Source organism: Pyxicephalus adspersus, chromosome 3, assembly GCF_032062135.1.
Source record: "Pyxicephalus adspersus chromosome 3, UCB_Pads_2.0, whole genome shotgun sequence".
Lineage (NCBI taxonomy): Eukaryota > Metazoa > Chordata > Amphibia > Anura > Pyxicephalidae > Pyxicephalus > Pyxicephalus adspersus.
In genome coordinates, this window is record NC_092860.1 from 134698745 (window position 1) to 134712958 (window position 14214).

The window sequence follows — 14214 nt, forward strand, 5'->3', positions numbered from 1 at the left end:
TGTTTAGTTTAAAGGGTAGGATGTGGTGACAGGGTCTGTTTAATACAAAAATGGTATTTTCATATTATTGTTTGTATGTTTAGATGCAGTAAAAGGTGTTTTACTTACAGGGGAACTAAAATAGTGAATTACATCTGTGACATAATCATAACATTTACCAGGAAGTATGCAATTTAAAAATATATATTTTGTTCTGTGACTGATAAGGGGATGTATGATGCTGAGTTACTTGCAGGTATTTTTTTTTCTTATGAATTAATAATTTCTGGACATTTCTTCTTTTATATTGCTATGGGGAATTCAGCAGAAGAGGGAAAACATTGGCATAAAAATCAAGCATGAAAAATGGTTTTACTGTGGAGGCGAAGTCTTGGCAAATAGTCCTAGGGAGTCTTAAGAAGATAGTCCTGCCAAAGTATAAGAAGTCAGGGAGTGATTGTACCCCTTGGAGCTCATCCATTTCCCAACCATCAGTTTAGGACAACCCTGCAGTATAATGAAAAGGCAAACTTGTGCTTGATCTTTTACCATCTGCAAGAAATAAATAAAATTCAACGTCCTATTAAAAATGAACACAGAAATACAACAATCAGTCTAAAAATGTAATTAGTTCATTGCATGGGGAGGTCCTGGAGGGTGGAGCTGCGCAGCTACAGCACAATGGGATCTGGTAAAGCTGAACCGCAGCCTTACCTTCAGCCTTGTACAGACTTTTCTCTTCTTCTCACAGTGTGCATTAGGACCTACAGCAGAGTGTGGTGGAATACCTTCCCCCTTAAAGCAGATGACATACCAAGAGCCTACCCATCTATGGGCATTTTTTTTTTTTTTTGTGTTTTATTTCATCTTAGGTCACAAAAAGGGGACATTTATTGTCACAGTAAAATTTATATTAATGTGTTTATTTCTTTTTTTCCCAGGAAACTTAAATGTTACTCTTCAAGTTTGGGACATTGGAGGACAGACAATCGGTGGCAAGATGTTGGATAAATATATTTATGGGACCCAGGTATGTCAGTACGGTCATGATAACATTGGTTGTGCTTAATACTGTGCAAAGGAGATGTGGAATATTACCTAGCTACGAAATTTACATTTAGTTTAGTAATAAAGCAATTTTACAAAGAACCCTCAATTTGTAAATAGAAATAAAAAAAAAAAAAAAAAAAAAAAAAAAGATTTTTAATGATTGAATTTAGCAAGACTTCACCTCACTCACTAAGCTAGGTGAAAAATCTCTTGCAAGCTTGATAGTTCACTCTAAATTTTGGATTTTTTTCATTGAACCTAAACATAATACATAGTGTGCATTAATTTATGACTACAGCATATTTTAGATTTGCCCAGCACAATTAGATAAAAAATGTTTTTTTTAATTTAGCTGTCAACATCTCAAATTTTACAGAAAACAAGACATACCCAAGCGGGACATTTTAGGCAGACATATCTGTAACAGATTATTTCCTAATACATTTTGTGATGATATTTTATCACAATTTTTAAACCATATAAAACCTGAAAACCAGGTTACACTGTTGTTTAATTCTAATCCATGTTTAACGCCACTCACAGATGCTTCCTCAGGAAATCAGTTGAGATCTAAAAATATTTTTCATATACAATACAATGTCAAAAAGATCAATTTACTATTTACATATGTATAAATCAGCATAAATACATCAAATCAACACATCTACATAATATACAAAGTACTACTTACAAATTTACAGCCAAACTTGTGATCTTACAAATAGCCTCCTCAATTGTATGAAACCAGGAAAATTTACAGAGCAACAGATTTGTCCGCTGAAACCATCTCACCAAACATCGAAGTACTGCAATGAATTATTAAATTATTTATTAATAATAAATTTATTAATTCATTGCAGTACTTCCATGTTTGGTGAGATGATTTTGGCCGCCGAATCTGTTGCGACGATCATGTTCATGCTGACAAATGTTTGGTGACAGTTTCTATTTATGAAGACATTGGGGTTGTGTTAGAATACAGGATTACATTGAAAAGTTTGAGAAATATGATAAGCCTGATCTTTCACATGCAGCCAAATTGGTGACTACTATGGGCTATGCATGACCACATGTTCTGGCCATGGTCTACCATCATTGATGCCTGTCCAAAACCATATTGTGCTGTAGGAGATCATTAGCGCAGAGATGCAAAAGTGGAAGAAAATAAGTACGTTTTTAAAATACAAAGTATTTTACTAGTATAGATATCATCAGATTAGGGTCTACGTCTCCTTTAAAGTGAATCTGTGCTTTACTTAAATTGCTATATCATTTGAAACAACACCAAAGCTGTTGTGTAAACCAGAGTTCCTCTTTAAGTCTTTATCTTTTTTTTTTTTTAGTCGAACAATCTAGCTTGTTAAATGCTGCCAAGATGGAAAGACATGAGCAGTAAGGATGCTGCATACCTGGGTTCTTCTGCTTGTATTGTGAATCCAATCTTGCCAGCTGAGACAAGGAGATTTAGGGACAATAAGATTTAATATTAATATAATTTGGATTTATGTAGAGATGCAATAAAGCTGTCTTGACCCAGCTTTCCAGTTCAGCACTGCAAACGGCCAGGTTTGTAGATCCCCAGCTGTTACTGAGAGACGGCTTCTCATTTCCAGGCATTGTGGCTTGGGTCAGATGTGAAAATCTTAGTAATTAGTGGAGGATTTTTGGGGAAATCAACACCACAGGTACGATTTTCAGAGCACACATCCCCTGGAGAGAGAAAGTGGGAGAAACGTAACTGAAATAAGTAAAAGAGGAAATTAACAGTGATCCTACACCCTCCAATGTAATAATAAACCGCTAGGATGCTGTTGTAGGACTGGAATTAAAGCAGTAAAAATGCTCCGCAGATACGATTTATACGCAGAGGTGATCATTTTAAATTGAGGGCTGTAAAAAAGAATGTTTGTCTTGTTTGGCTGATTTACACTGTTATTCATTGAATTAGTGATCTAACAAAGAAATAAATATAGAAAAGATGTGAATATCTGTTTGGTGGCAATTTCTTAGAAAATATAAATTAAATATTGTAACCTAGGGATAGGATAAGTAAATGTGTTTATGTAGGTAAAGTAAACCAGCAACAGGTTCACTTTATGTCATGTTTCGAACCAGACCATATACTTTTCAGTACCTTGCAACGCCATTTGTTGGATTGCAAAGAGAAGCTGTGTGTCAGTTGCCAGCATTTTGGTCAGGTGGGAGCAAAGGAAGTCTCAAACAACAGGCTCCCCCAGTTCCAAAAGTGTCAGGTTTTTATTTTTCCATCCAATTGTTTAAAACAATGGTCCGTAAAAAAATTTTGGTGGTCCAAAGAAAAATTTGCAAATTGCATATTTGCAATTTTTATGTTTTAATATTATTAAAACCTAAAAAATATTCTATTCTAATATTCTAATATATTCTAATAATTTCCTATATTCTGAATAAAAATTTCCTTTATATTACACTAAATTTAAGAAGTGAGGCGCAGCGTGACGTCAGTGTAGTCTAAAGTTGTATGAGGCAACCATTGCCGAGCCGTATGCTTCAGTATTGTTTCGACCATTAAAACGGTCAACCTGCTCCGCGAATACCAATTCTCATTTGATTGTTTTATTTTATTTGTTTATTTCTCAGATGCTCTTTTAGGTAAGTATGACCTTTGTATTTTCAGTCCTTGTCAGGTACCATTAGGAAGATCAATATTTCACAAATGCATTTATCTTTTTAAAAAAATCATAATAATATAACAATAAAATATCATAATAGTGGTCCTCGGGATTTAAAATTATGAATTTAGTGGTCCGTGAGGTCCGAAAAGTTGGCGACTGCTGGCTTAGGAAATAAATGAAAGCCACTTTGCTCTGCATACCTGAGACTGGGACGTATTTAAAAAAAAAAAAACAGTAAATAAATAAAAATGCTTTATGTATGATTTTTCAATGATTTAGGTACATTGGGACTTTTACATTTGATCTCACATGAACATGAACTATGTCTGTTTTGCTGTGCTACACAATGGTTTTGCTTTACTGGTGTGTCTTACAATGCAGGTCTATGGGCCTAATTTATGAAAGCTCTCCAAGGCTGGAGTGAATACACTTTCATCAATGAAGCTGAGGGATTCAGTAAACTTGGAAATGATCTGGTACAGGATTGGAAACATTTGCTAACAAATAGCAAATGGCTTTTAGGAAATCCATTCCAGGTTTGCTGCATCACCCAGCTTCACTGATGAAAGTGTATCATATACAGCCTTGGAGAGCTTTAATAAACAATACACTCTCTGTCCACCACAATCCTTTTCTGCAACTGGGCGACCACTGATGATGAAAATCCTGCAAATTCACAGGATTTACATTGTCCCTGTAATCTAGGCCTATTCTTGGCACTGCATGGTGCATGCAAAAAAAAAAAAAAAGAAAACACCAGGAGCCATCCTTACAGTGAATATGGATGAAAATGAGCATTTAACCTTTGAAATGAAAGCAAGGAGACTCATTGAAAAGTTGTTTATTCTTTTTTTTTTAAATTTACACTGGAGTTGGGCTTCAAGATCACTGGGTCTAGAGCAAGAAGCTAAATGTATCCATTATATTGCATTTGCTTTACTCATTTCTGTAGAAGCTGTATTCTTGAAGATTTTGCAGGTACCATAAAAACTTAGTCCATGTCTTTAGTTTTTTTCAATGGCCCTCCTGACCTTCTGACAGCGGAGCAGACCCCTTAATCCTCATATCACAATGTCGTAGTTTGATGGATGAGAGGTAGCTACATATGTGGCCAACAGAGATTTCTGTGCATTGCATTGAAGGGTTAGTGGAGATGTCTGGGAATCATTCATAGAAAAGTCAGGGGCTCACAGAGCTAAGGGTTGCTACAAATCTCATTCTGTTATGCAGAGGCAAAATCTAGAATTGTACTTTATTATTTGTTCTTCGGAATGATGATCTTATGAAGCAGCCATGCTGTTATCTTTGTTGAAATAATTATCTTACTCTAAGCATATGTTTTTTTGCTGCTGGTGCCACCTACAGATAACCTCAGTTAATCCGGATAGTATAGCAGAATATTAATATTTGTCATAAGATCTAAACATGCCTGTCATTAGATTTTGTCTCAAATAAACATTTCGCTAACGGCCGTTCATGCCTTACAAGTTCTAATTGTTATTCGGAGTTGCTTGTTTTGAAATGTTCCATTTAGAATACATAACATTTTAATGTCTTTTTTTTTCCCAGGGAGTTTTGTTGGTATATGATATCACCAACTACCAAAGTTTTGAGAACTTAGAAGATTGGTTTTCCATGGTGAAGAAGGTGAATGAGGAGTCAGAAACACAACCTTTTGTAGCCCTGGTAGGCAATAAAAGTAAGTTGTTTATTTATTTATTTATTTATTTTAACAAGCGCATTCATGGTAATGCTACATACACACGTCTGATGATTCTTATTCGATAATTGCTGATATTAGGGCTTATATCGGACGAGAATCTGGCGTGTGTACAGCGCTCATCGTTCATGGATCTGCCCTGCCAAAACCGTGAATGATCAGAATACAAGGGAAGGTGATGGTGCAGTGGGGTGACACTCCGTTGTTCTCCCCCCTCCCCTCTCCATAGAGCAGAACAGTGCTGTTATGTATAGTGCTCGTTCGTGCATCCTGCAGTCTTTGTCATTGTGAAGGATTGTGAAAGATCCTTTCCAACGACAATTATTAAATGTGTGTACGTAGCCCAGAAAATGGTCCAATCGAGTCAAGTTGAGATTTTTATGACTGGAGGCACAACAAAAATGTAGAAGATTTATTAAAAATATGGGAAAATATCCACACTTTCTGATATCATTTCATGTGTAAGAATGTTTTCTGGAGCATGCTGATCCTGTATGAGCTTCCTACACATCTTCCTTTTAGTATGGACTGCATACTGAGATTATATCCTTTCTGCTCTGGGTTTTTTTTATTATGCTTGCAGTGATTACCTAATTCAGAACCAATGGTTTTAGAGGTTAAGGATCCATAACTCCTCCTATTTAGTATCTCTGCTAACAGTCTATTCTCCATTACTGATTGGTTAGTAAGAAATGTTACATAGTCCTTCAGTGACACAAATGACAAGCTAATAGAAGGGGATGGACTCAACCCAAAGACATACCAAATTTCTCAGTTAATGTGCCAATGTAAAATTGTATAAGATTTCAATAAAACTTTTATTATTATTATTATTAAATTATTATTAAACAGGATTTATATAGCGCCAACATATTACGCAGCGCTGTACATTAAATAGGGATTGCAAATGACAGACTAATACAGACAGTGATACAGGAGGAGAGGACCCTGCCCCGAAGAGCTTACAATCTAGTAGGTGGGATTTACTGCACAATTTTGAAGTTTCTCAAATAGCATTAAAGTTAATGTTTGTTTACTTTTTGCATTTGGATTGCACAGGGAATGGTTAGAATTTCATTCACTTTCTATCTTAGAGAGGCAACAGGAAGTGAGAGGAAATTTCCCTAAAGTTTCCATCTAAGACTGTAAAAAAAACATTTGTCCTCAGTAAAATATTTATGACTGCCTCTTGTCATTTCTCTTTACTTTCATCATTTTTTTCCATTTACTTGCCATCATTCAATCCGTTTCCCTGAGTTCAGGTCTTTTTGTATCTATTGACTAGCCTGTGATCGGACAGATGACGCAACAAGTGATGAGAGCATTCTATCATTCTGCTTTCTCCTTCTGTCATCACCAGAACTGATTGATTGCCTATTCTACAAGTTTCTCTCACACCTAGCTCTGCTATACAGGCACTGCAGGAGGCTGATGCCATATCACCCCGCTGTCCCATATTGTAGCTTCTGATGCCCAGTGGTCCCACAAGTGACACAGCTCGCCTCACCCTAAGCACCACATGTTGGGCACCAGTGGTATAATTTTCTCATATGTGGAAGGAGATTATATGCATTTCCAGCTACAGCTTGCACATTTATAAAAGAGAAACAGGAAGAGCTGTATTCTCTAGTGGTAACCCGTTTGTATCCTCACCCAAGCTTACTTGTATGTGGTCATAAATGCTGAAATATAAAGCTAACACTTATAGGTTACTTATTACTGTAGACTGTAAAGCTCATTCTATCAATGAGGCAGTAAATTAAAGGTAGCCCAACATATTAGAATTGTCACAAGACATTAAGAAAGAGTAAATCTTATTCTTCTCTGTCTGTGGCCCCGCAAGCGGTTTGTAGCACGGAAGGGAAGCAGTAGATTCTCTGTATGTCTTTGCCTTTCATTGGCAAATTGAGTATATATGAGTTTTACATATAATGTAAGTGGTCTCTCAATACTTGGTGCAGAGATGGCTTTTAGCACATCATATGTTTGAAAAATGTCCACAGCTTAATCTTATTTTTGTGTTCCTAAGTAACTCTGTCTGCTTTGCCTGTTCACTCTCTACAATGATCCCTGAAGTGTCAAAGCTACATTCTCAGCAGAGATATTATAAACAGATATTAACCCAGGATGTATGGGAGCTGCACTCTTGCTGATTGATAGCCCCTTTGATAGTCCAAGGGCCAGCGGTTATCTTCAGCCTCTAGTGAGGGTAGGAATTATCAGGCACCAGTGTACCCCGGATGGATGAATTATTTCAACTTAGAGATATTAACCAGAACCCTTCCACAGCTCCCTAATACGGACTAATAAGTCAGCTTTTTAAACAGCCTTCCTGACAGATATGGGCAAAGAGGAGTGTGTGTCGACCCTAATTAAGAATGTTGACTGTATGTACGCTGCGCCTGTGATTGATTGTCCTAGTATGGCCATCTCTCTGAGAAAAGTGATGGGCTGTTACAGCGTGAAGTTAAAGGTTACATGTTAATGTACTTTTTAACTGGTCTTCCTTGCTTTCAGCCATGATCTATGAGTGTTATAACACTCCTCTCAGAAAACCATTTTTTATTACTGGTATAGAGACTTTGTTATCTTTTTTTTAACCCTGTAAAAACATGCCGACCTATATATTTATTACTCTTTTATTTTTTATATTTTTGTTTTCATATATTTATTTTGTGTGTGTGTGTATGTATGTATGTGTGTGTGTATATGTGTATATATATATATATATATATATATATAAATATATTTAATTATCTTTAATCAATCACTGTATGGCTGAAGATATGCAGATTTAGGCAAAGACAATAACACAAGACAATAACACAAGATATGCAGATTTAGGCAAAGACAATAACTAAATGTTATCCAATATTTGCTTAAATCAGTAGTCATGTCCCAGGTTCTAACGTGGAACACTTTATTAAGCAAATCCTGAATTTAACTTCGGAGCCAGTAATTTGGCCTTGATGCCCTGTTTTCCTTACCTGAGTGCCTTTGCTACTGGTAAGTATATTTGATAAACAATTAGCCTACTGCATTTCCATCTTCATTCTCACCTATTGGCTTCAATAAATGATAAAAAGAAAGGAGATGAAGTAAGTCGGAGGACTGACTTTCAGATTTAATTTTGTATTTGAAAAATAGATTACCAACCTTGTTGTGGCTCTTGGGATGTTGTGGCTCTGACATCTAAACTTGCTTGCATATAGGTTTATTTGCTACTTTTTAAAAATGAACCTTAGTTTAGTGGATAAAGTGGCAACCTAGCAGGCAACATGCATATCAAGTGAGGCAACCCATTAAATTTGACTAAAAGTTTACTTTTATTTATGTATGTGTTAAATACATTTGTGTTTGACTCTGTATTTATAACTGTAGTCATATTACACTGCATTAAACCAGATATAAGTCTTCTGTCTTCTGAACCACAAAGTGGAAGGGTCTTTCTGGAGGTTAGTATTAATATTAATATTATTTTTATTATTATTATTATTAATAATAATAAATAGTATTTATCTATGACCAACATATTACGCAGTACTGTACATTAAATAGGGTTTGCAAATAACAGACCGACACAGTGACACAAGAGGAGGAGAAATCCTTGCCTAGAAGAGCTTACAATCTAAGTATAAAAGGCTTTTAGAAATTTAAACAGAATAAACTAAAACTAAAAACAGGAGAATAAGATTTTGCACACTTGTTTTTAAAGGACCAGTATTAGTTAACTGCTCGATCCTGGCTTCATTACACAAACCTAAAATAATAATGCAGGAACAGAGTTTAGACCCTCCATATGTCCATCTTCATAGGCTCACTTTAAGGTGACATTGTAAAAATGTAATGGTGGTACATGGTGAGCAACTTCCATCAATATTGCTTCAATGGAAATGCTGAATACCATGTAAAATGTAATTGCTGTACTATAATCTTATCTAAACACATGGAGCTCATTAGCCAGCAAATGTTAAGGGGTTGCAACTACGAGGGTGCAGAATGATTTTATATTTTAATACAGTAATATAGTAATAATATATACACAGTGTTCTCCCCCACCATTTTTAGCCGGCTTGTTTTGGGTGGTTACTGAGGAGTTGGGTCACAATACAGGAGCTGCAACTAACCTACAATTTCTTCCCACCCAGCTTAAACAAATTTCTGGGTTGAACACTGTATATATGTGTATGGTCTGTTATAAGATATATATAAATATATTTTCTTATCAATACACACATTAATATAGCTAATATAGGACTTCTTTTCAAAATTCAATAGTATTATTAATCTTTTGCAGTGTATACACTAGTAAACAAATATAATAAACACTAGTAAATGATTACACTAAACATGTACTTTTTATTGCTATAAAGTCCACTATAATGCACCCTTTAGCACAGCCTTTCTTGACCTTTTTAAGCAGGCCTATCACAAAATGTTTACATAAAAGGCTGGATTTTTACTTTAAGGGTTTCTCCATTTTTATTTTTTGTTTAAACACTTAAAAAAAAAGAAAAAGCCCCCTCCCCTTTCTTTACCATCATGAAGCCTCTTGGGATACTTATCTTATGTATCCCAGGAGGCTTTGGGCTGCTCTTCTGATCTCAGGCATGCGCAGGAGGGGCTTTTTCTAGCAGTGGGAAAAAAAAGCACACATGCGCAATGAGATCAGCACTCCTTTTCCCCCCTTTTAAAGCAGGCTACCTGATCTTGCTCCTGCGCAGGAGGATTGTGTCTGTGAGATCGGGTGCCGTAGCCAGAAGAAGCAGAAGGAAGACAGCGGCGTCCTACACTTTCTTTGTGTCGGGGAACAGGAGGATACCAGGACTGTCCAAGACCCAATCGAGGGCAGCTCTGGAGGGATCGAGGGATTTGCAGAAGTAAAGGTAAGTTAGATTTTTTATTTTTGAAAGTATGTTGAACGAACTGCTGCTATGATTGCTATATCCACAGCTCACAGAACATAAGCTCTGTGGTCAGTGGGAAGAATGACTCTAACATTGCTGGCCAGTGGGAAAAATGTCACTCTTATAGATAGCTCAAAAGATGATTGGTGTCACTTAATCTTAGTCACAAATTTCTCATTGTTCAAGGAACCCCTAGCAAACTCTAGAGGAACCCTGGTTGAGAAATACTGCTCTAGTAGCATATGCTTACCTTTAGTTTACTTTCCTGTGCTGATTGCAGTGAGTAAGATATCCTGTTCTTCCAGGTATGAAGAAGCTTCAAGTTCTGTCCTCTCATGTAAGAACCCTGGTGCTAAATGATTGGCCTGTTGTCACATAGGGGTAGAAATGTTGTCCTTACCCCTTGTGTGCAATTTTTGTACTGTCTTTCCTTTCTTAGTTCCCAGCAGCTGAATTTAGGAACTGAAAAATAAGGGAGGAATTATATTAAACCAGTTTCTCAATTTACACCAGTATATTGGGTGTCTGAAACTAGTTGTCTTCAGCTGCTCTTTCATTTTTCTTTGTGGAAGCCCAGTAAGCTTGGAAAATAAAAGAAATATAGTATATTTCCCATTATTATCAGTGCCCATTTTGTGGGAAGCCTTCAGAACTGTTGATATCTTATTCTTTAGGCATGTAAATGCACTTGTGTGTTCTTTTCCAATTTTAAGTTTCTGACAGGAGCCGATAATTTATGAATGCCAAAATTGAACTGCAGGAATTTTCCAAAACAACGTAACAATCCATACCAGAATGCATCCCCCGTTCATACCACTTCAAAGCAGCAATCTTGTTTCTGGCCACATCTGGTTACCTCTGACGTCAAATTAAAATCCATTGAAAATTCTGCTGCCAGGCTCCTGTATCAGACTCCCCACACCTCCTCTGCCACTTCACTAAGCAAATCCTTCAGCGGGTTTCCCACCATTTCATAAATCAAGCTCTAGTCCTCCTCAACAAGGAAAAAAATCTTTCTAGCTGGAGTATATTTCAGCTCTTATGTATAGTTTATAGAAAATGCAGCCAGCTTGCATGTGAAGCTGGTAAAAACTGCCAAAATCTTGTATGAGAAAGCGCATTCAGCAATTACTTGAGCTATAATACATTTTCTGTGGGGTTTCCTGTTAAAGCATGATGACTATTTCTAACCCCTTTTAAACTGTCCAAGTATGCCATGGTGGCGTGCCTATCCTGCTGTAACTGCCATACATTATATAGGGGCCATTTACTCCTGTATGTCCTGGTGGTGTGTTTTAATACATATATGGTATGTCTCCTATTGATATATGATATATGAGGTAGGGACATTAGATTGTGAGCCCTTTAGAGGGACAACTAGTAATGTGACTATAGACTTTTGTAAAGCGCTATGCAATAACATACAATGCAATGTGAAAGCAGTCTATTTTTTTTTAAACAGCACTCCACAATGCATTGGTGTGAAAAATCTATTGTAGGTTGCAATTCAAATGCTTTGAGGTAATGCATTCAGTTGCCATTGACAATGTTGGTAACGTGCATGGTAACACACACGTGTTCCTACAAAATGCTGCACTTGAAAGGTATGAACATGCCCTATGTTATCATTTTCTGTATTTTGATCTGATTGGATGTGACAAAACAGCCCTCTGCTGAAGGTTTCTTTCTTTTACTGTATGTTTACCTTCATGGTAAATAAAATGCTTATATGCATGCTTGCAATGTGGCTGCCCACATTTTCTTTTGTTTTAAGAGTAGTGGGGTTCTTTTAATTTTTTGTGGTTATAGGCTGGCAATATATTTTGTATACTAGCTATCCGATATGCCTGAAATTGAATTCCAGGCAAACTATTATACACATATATAATAGTACAAAATCAATAAAATAGAATAAAATTATTGTATCTGCCAAATGATTTGGGCTAGGTTCAGCTCTCCTAGCGACTGGCACCTTGGCAGCTGATCAGTCACTTGCACATTGCCTGCAAATTTGACCCTGGGCAGCAGTTAGTAGTACTGTACTGTTCACTGCTGTTCCCATTCATACTCTGTGGGGCTGCCTTGGGAAAGACACTAATTGTAGCATCTCCCTAAGGCTGGCGTTCACTAACATGAGTAAGAGGTAACCGTATTGCAACCTCTTTCCATGTCTGAACATAGTCTTATATTCCTGTACTTTCAGTCCTGTGCTGTACAGGGACTGCAGGAGACTGAAACCAGATCAAACTCAGGTGCTTACCCTTCTTGCACAAAAAAGAAAAGAACAAAAATGATCTGCCTAAAATATGGCTTTAAAGATAAACCCCCACAATTGTCATGTTTTGGATAGATCCCAAAAAAATTGGAACAGGTATAATGTCATAAGGCTCATAGATTTTTTTTTTTTTATCAAAGTGTGTGTGTGTATCTATATATCCGTTAAAAGGTTTTGTTATTCTCGATTACGTTTGAGGGGTAAGACATACATGGACATATCCTACATATACCATAGATAATACATACTGTATATACACAGGTAGCCGCTTAATATCTTGCACATATTTTCTTCATATTGAAGGTTTTGGTATGCTAAAGTTATTTAGGTAATCCTTGGAAGCACTGTCAAAGATGCCCAGGGAAGACAGAGTGACATGATCGTCCAACTACTTCATAAACATCATTCATCTTCTGGATGATTACCCAAAATGTTTTATCGTGGGGGCGGACAATGTTGGCTCAAAGCAAATGCAACAGATGTCCATATGTCCCTGTGAGGAAAAGCTGTTGTGCTTATGGGAAAGAACACCATGATGTGGAAGGCAATCTGTGGACATTTAGAAAACAACCCTGCTTTGGAGAAGCTTTTGTCTCACATCAAAAGGGAATGTAGGCTTCGTTTTCACTAAGGAGGATCTCACTGAAGTACGGCACATGCTGCTGGCAAACAAGGTGCCAGCTTCTGCTTGTGCCGGTGCCATTGCCCCATGTAATGTCACAGTGCCTGCTCAGAATACTGGTTTGGGCCCTGGAAAGACATCCTTCTTCCAGGCTTAGGAATCACCATGAAAATCTCCAGAGGAACTATTAAAATCTTGAGTGATGTACAACTGATTAAGACTGGAGATAAAGTAGGTGCCCCTGAAGCCACCCTCCTTAAGGCTGAACATTTCCCTCTTCTCCTTTGGTTTTATTATCCAACAAGTATATGACAGCAGCAGCATCTACAGCCCAGAGGTTCTGGATATCACCAAAGATGCTTCTTGGAAGGTGTTCGCAACGTTGCTAGTGTGTGTCTTCAGATTGGATATCCCACTATTGCCTCTGTGCCCCACTCTTTCATCAATGGGTATAAAAGTGTTCTTGCTCTTGCTGTGGAAACCGATTACAGCTTTCCATTGGCAGATAAGGTCAAAGCTTTCTTGGCAGACCCATCAGCTTTTGTGGTTGCTGCTCCAGCTGCTTCTTCTGCACCAAGTCCGTATTATTATAGTCCATTGCATCTGCACCACAAGTCTGTATTAGCCTAAAGGCACAATAATTGCTGTCATCTTTAAAAAAAACTTTTAAAAAATTAGGGGAATAGAGATAGATCCCTCTTTAATTGTTTTGTAGACATAATTTGGTTTGTCAGATGTATCCTTCAAAACCATTTACATAAAAATGTCACTTAAACTCTAGCCTATCCACATAAAATTCCAGCGCTGAGCTCCACAAAGGCAAGGTGTTAAAAAGACCAATCTTCATTTGACTGGTTGTCCATCTGAAAATTGTAAGCATGAGGAGGTAGCTGCACTGATAAAATTCAACTCTCCTGTAAGATCCCTGCTGCCGCTCATAGCCCATACTTCTTGCTGAAGGCCATGTGGTGCCGCCATACTGGATACACTCGTTTGTAAAGTGGGTG

The 14214-nt window shown here is 37.1% G+C and overlaps 1 protein-coding gene and 1 pseudogene across 2 annotated transcripts in view; both read left to right on the top strand.

Moving 5' to 3' along the window:
• The window catches only part of RAB28 (RAB28, member RAS oncogene family), a 65565-nt gene that overhangs the window by 18197 nt on the left and 33154 nt on the right, over positions 1 to 14214 (top strand). For both annotated transcript variants that reach the window (XM_072406429.1, XM_072406428.1), the window contains exons 3-4: positions 921 to 1009; positions 5253 to 5382. In XM_072406429.1, coding sequence (XP_072262530.1) covers positions 921 to 1009; positions 5253 to 5382 — 219 coding nt within the window. The remainder of the gene's footprint in view (positions 1 to 920; positions 1010 to 5252; positions 5383 to 14214) is intronic.
• Positions 12939 to 13841, top strand: LOC140327820 (large ribosomal subunit protein uL10-like; annotated as a pseudogene).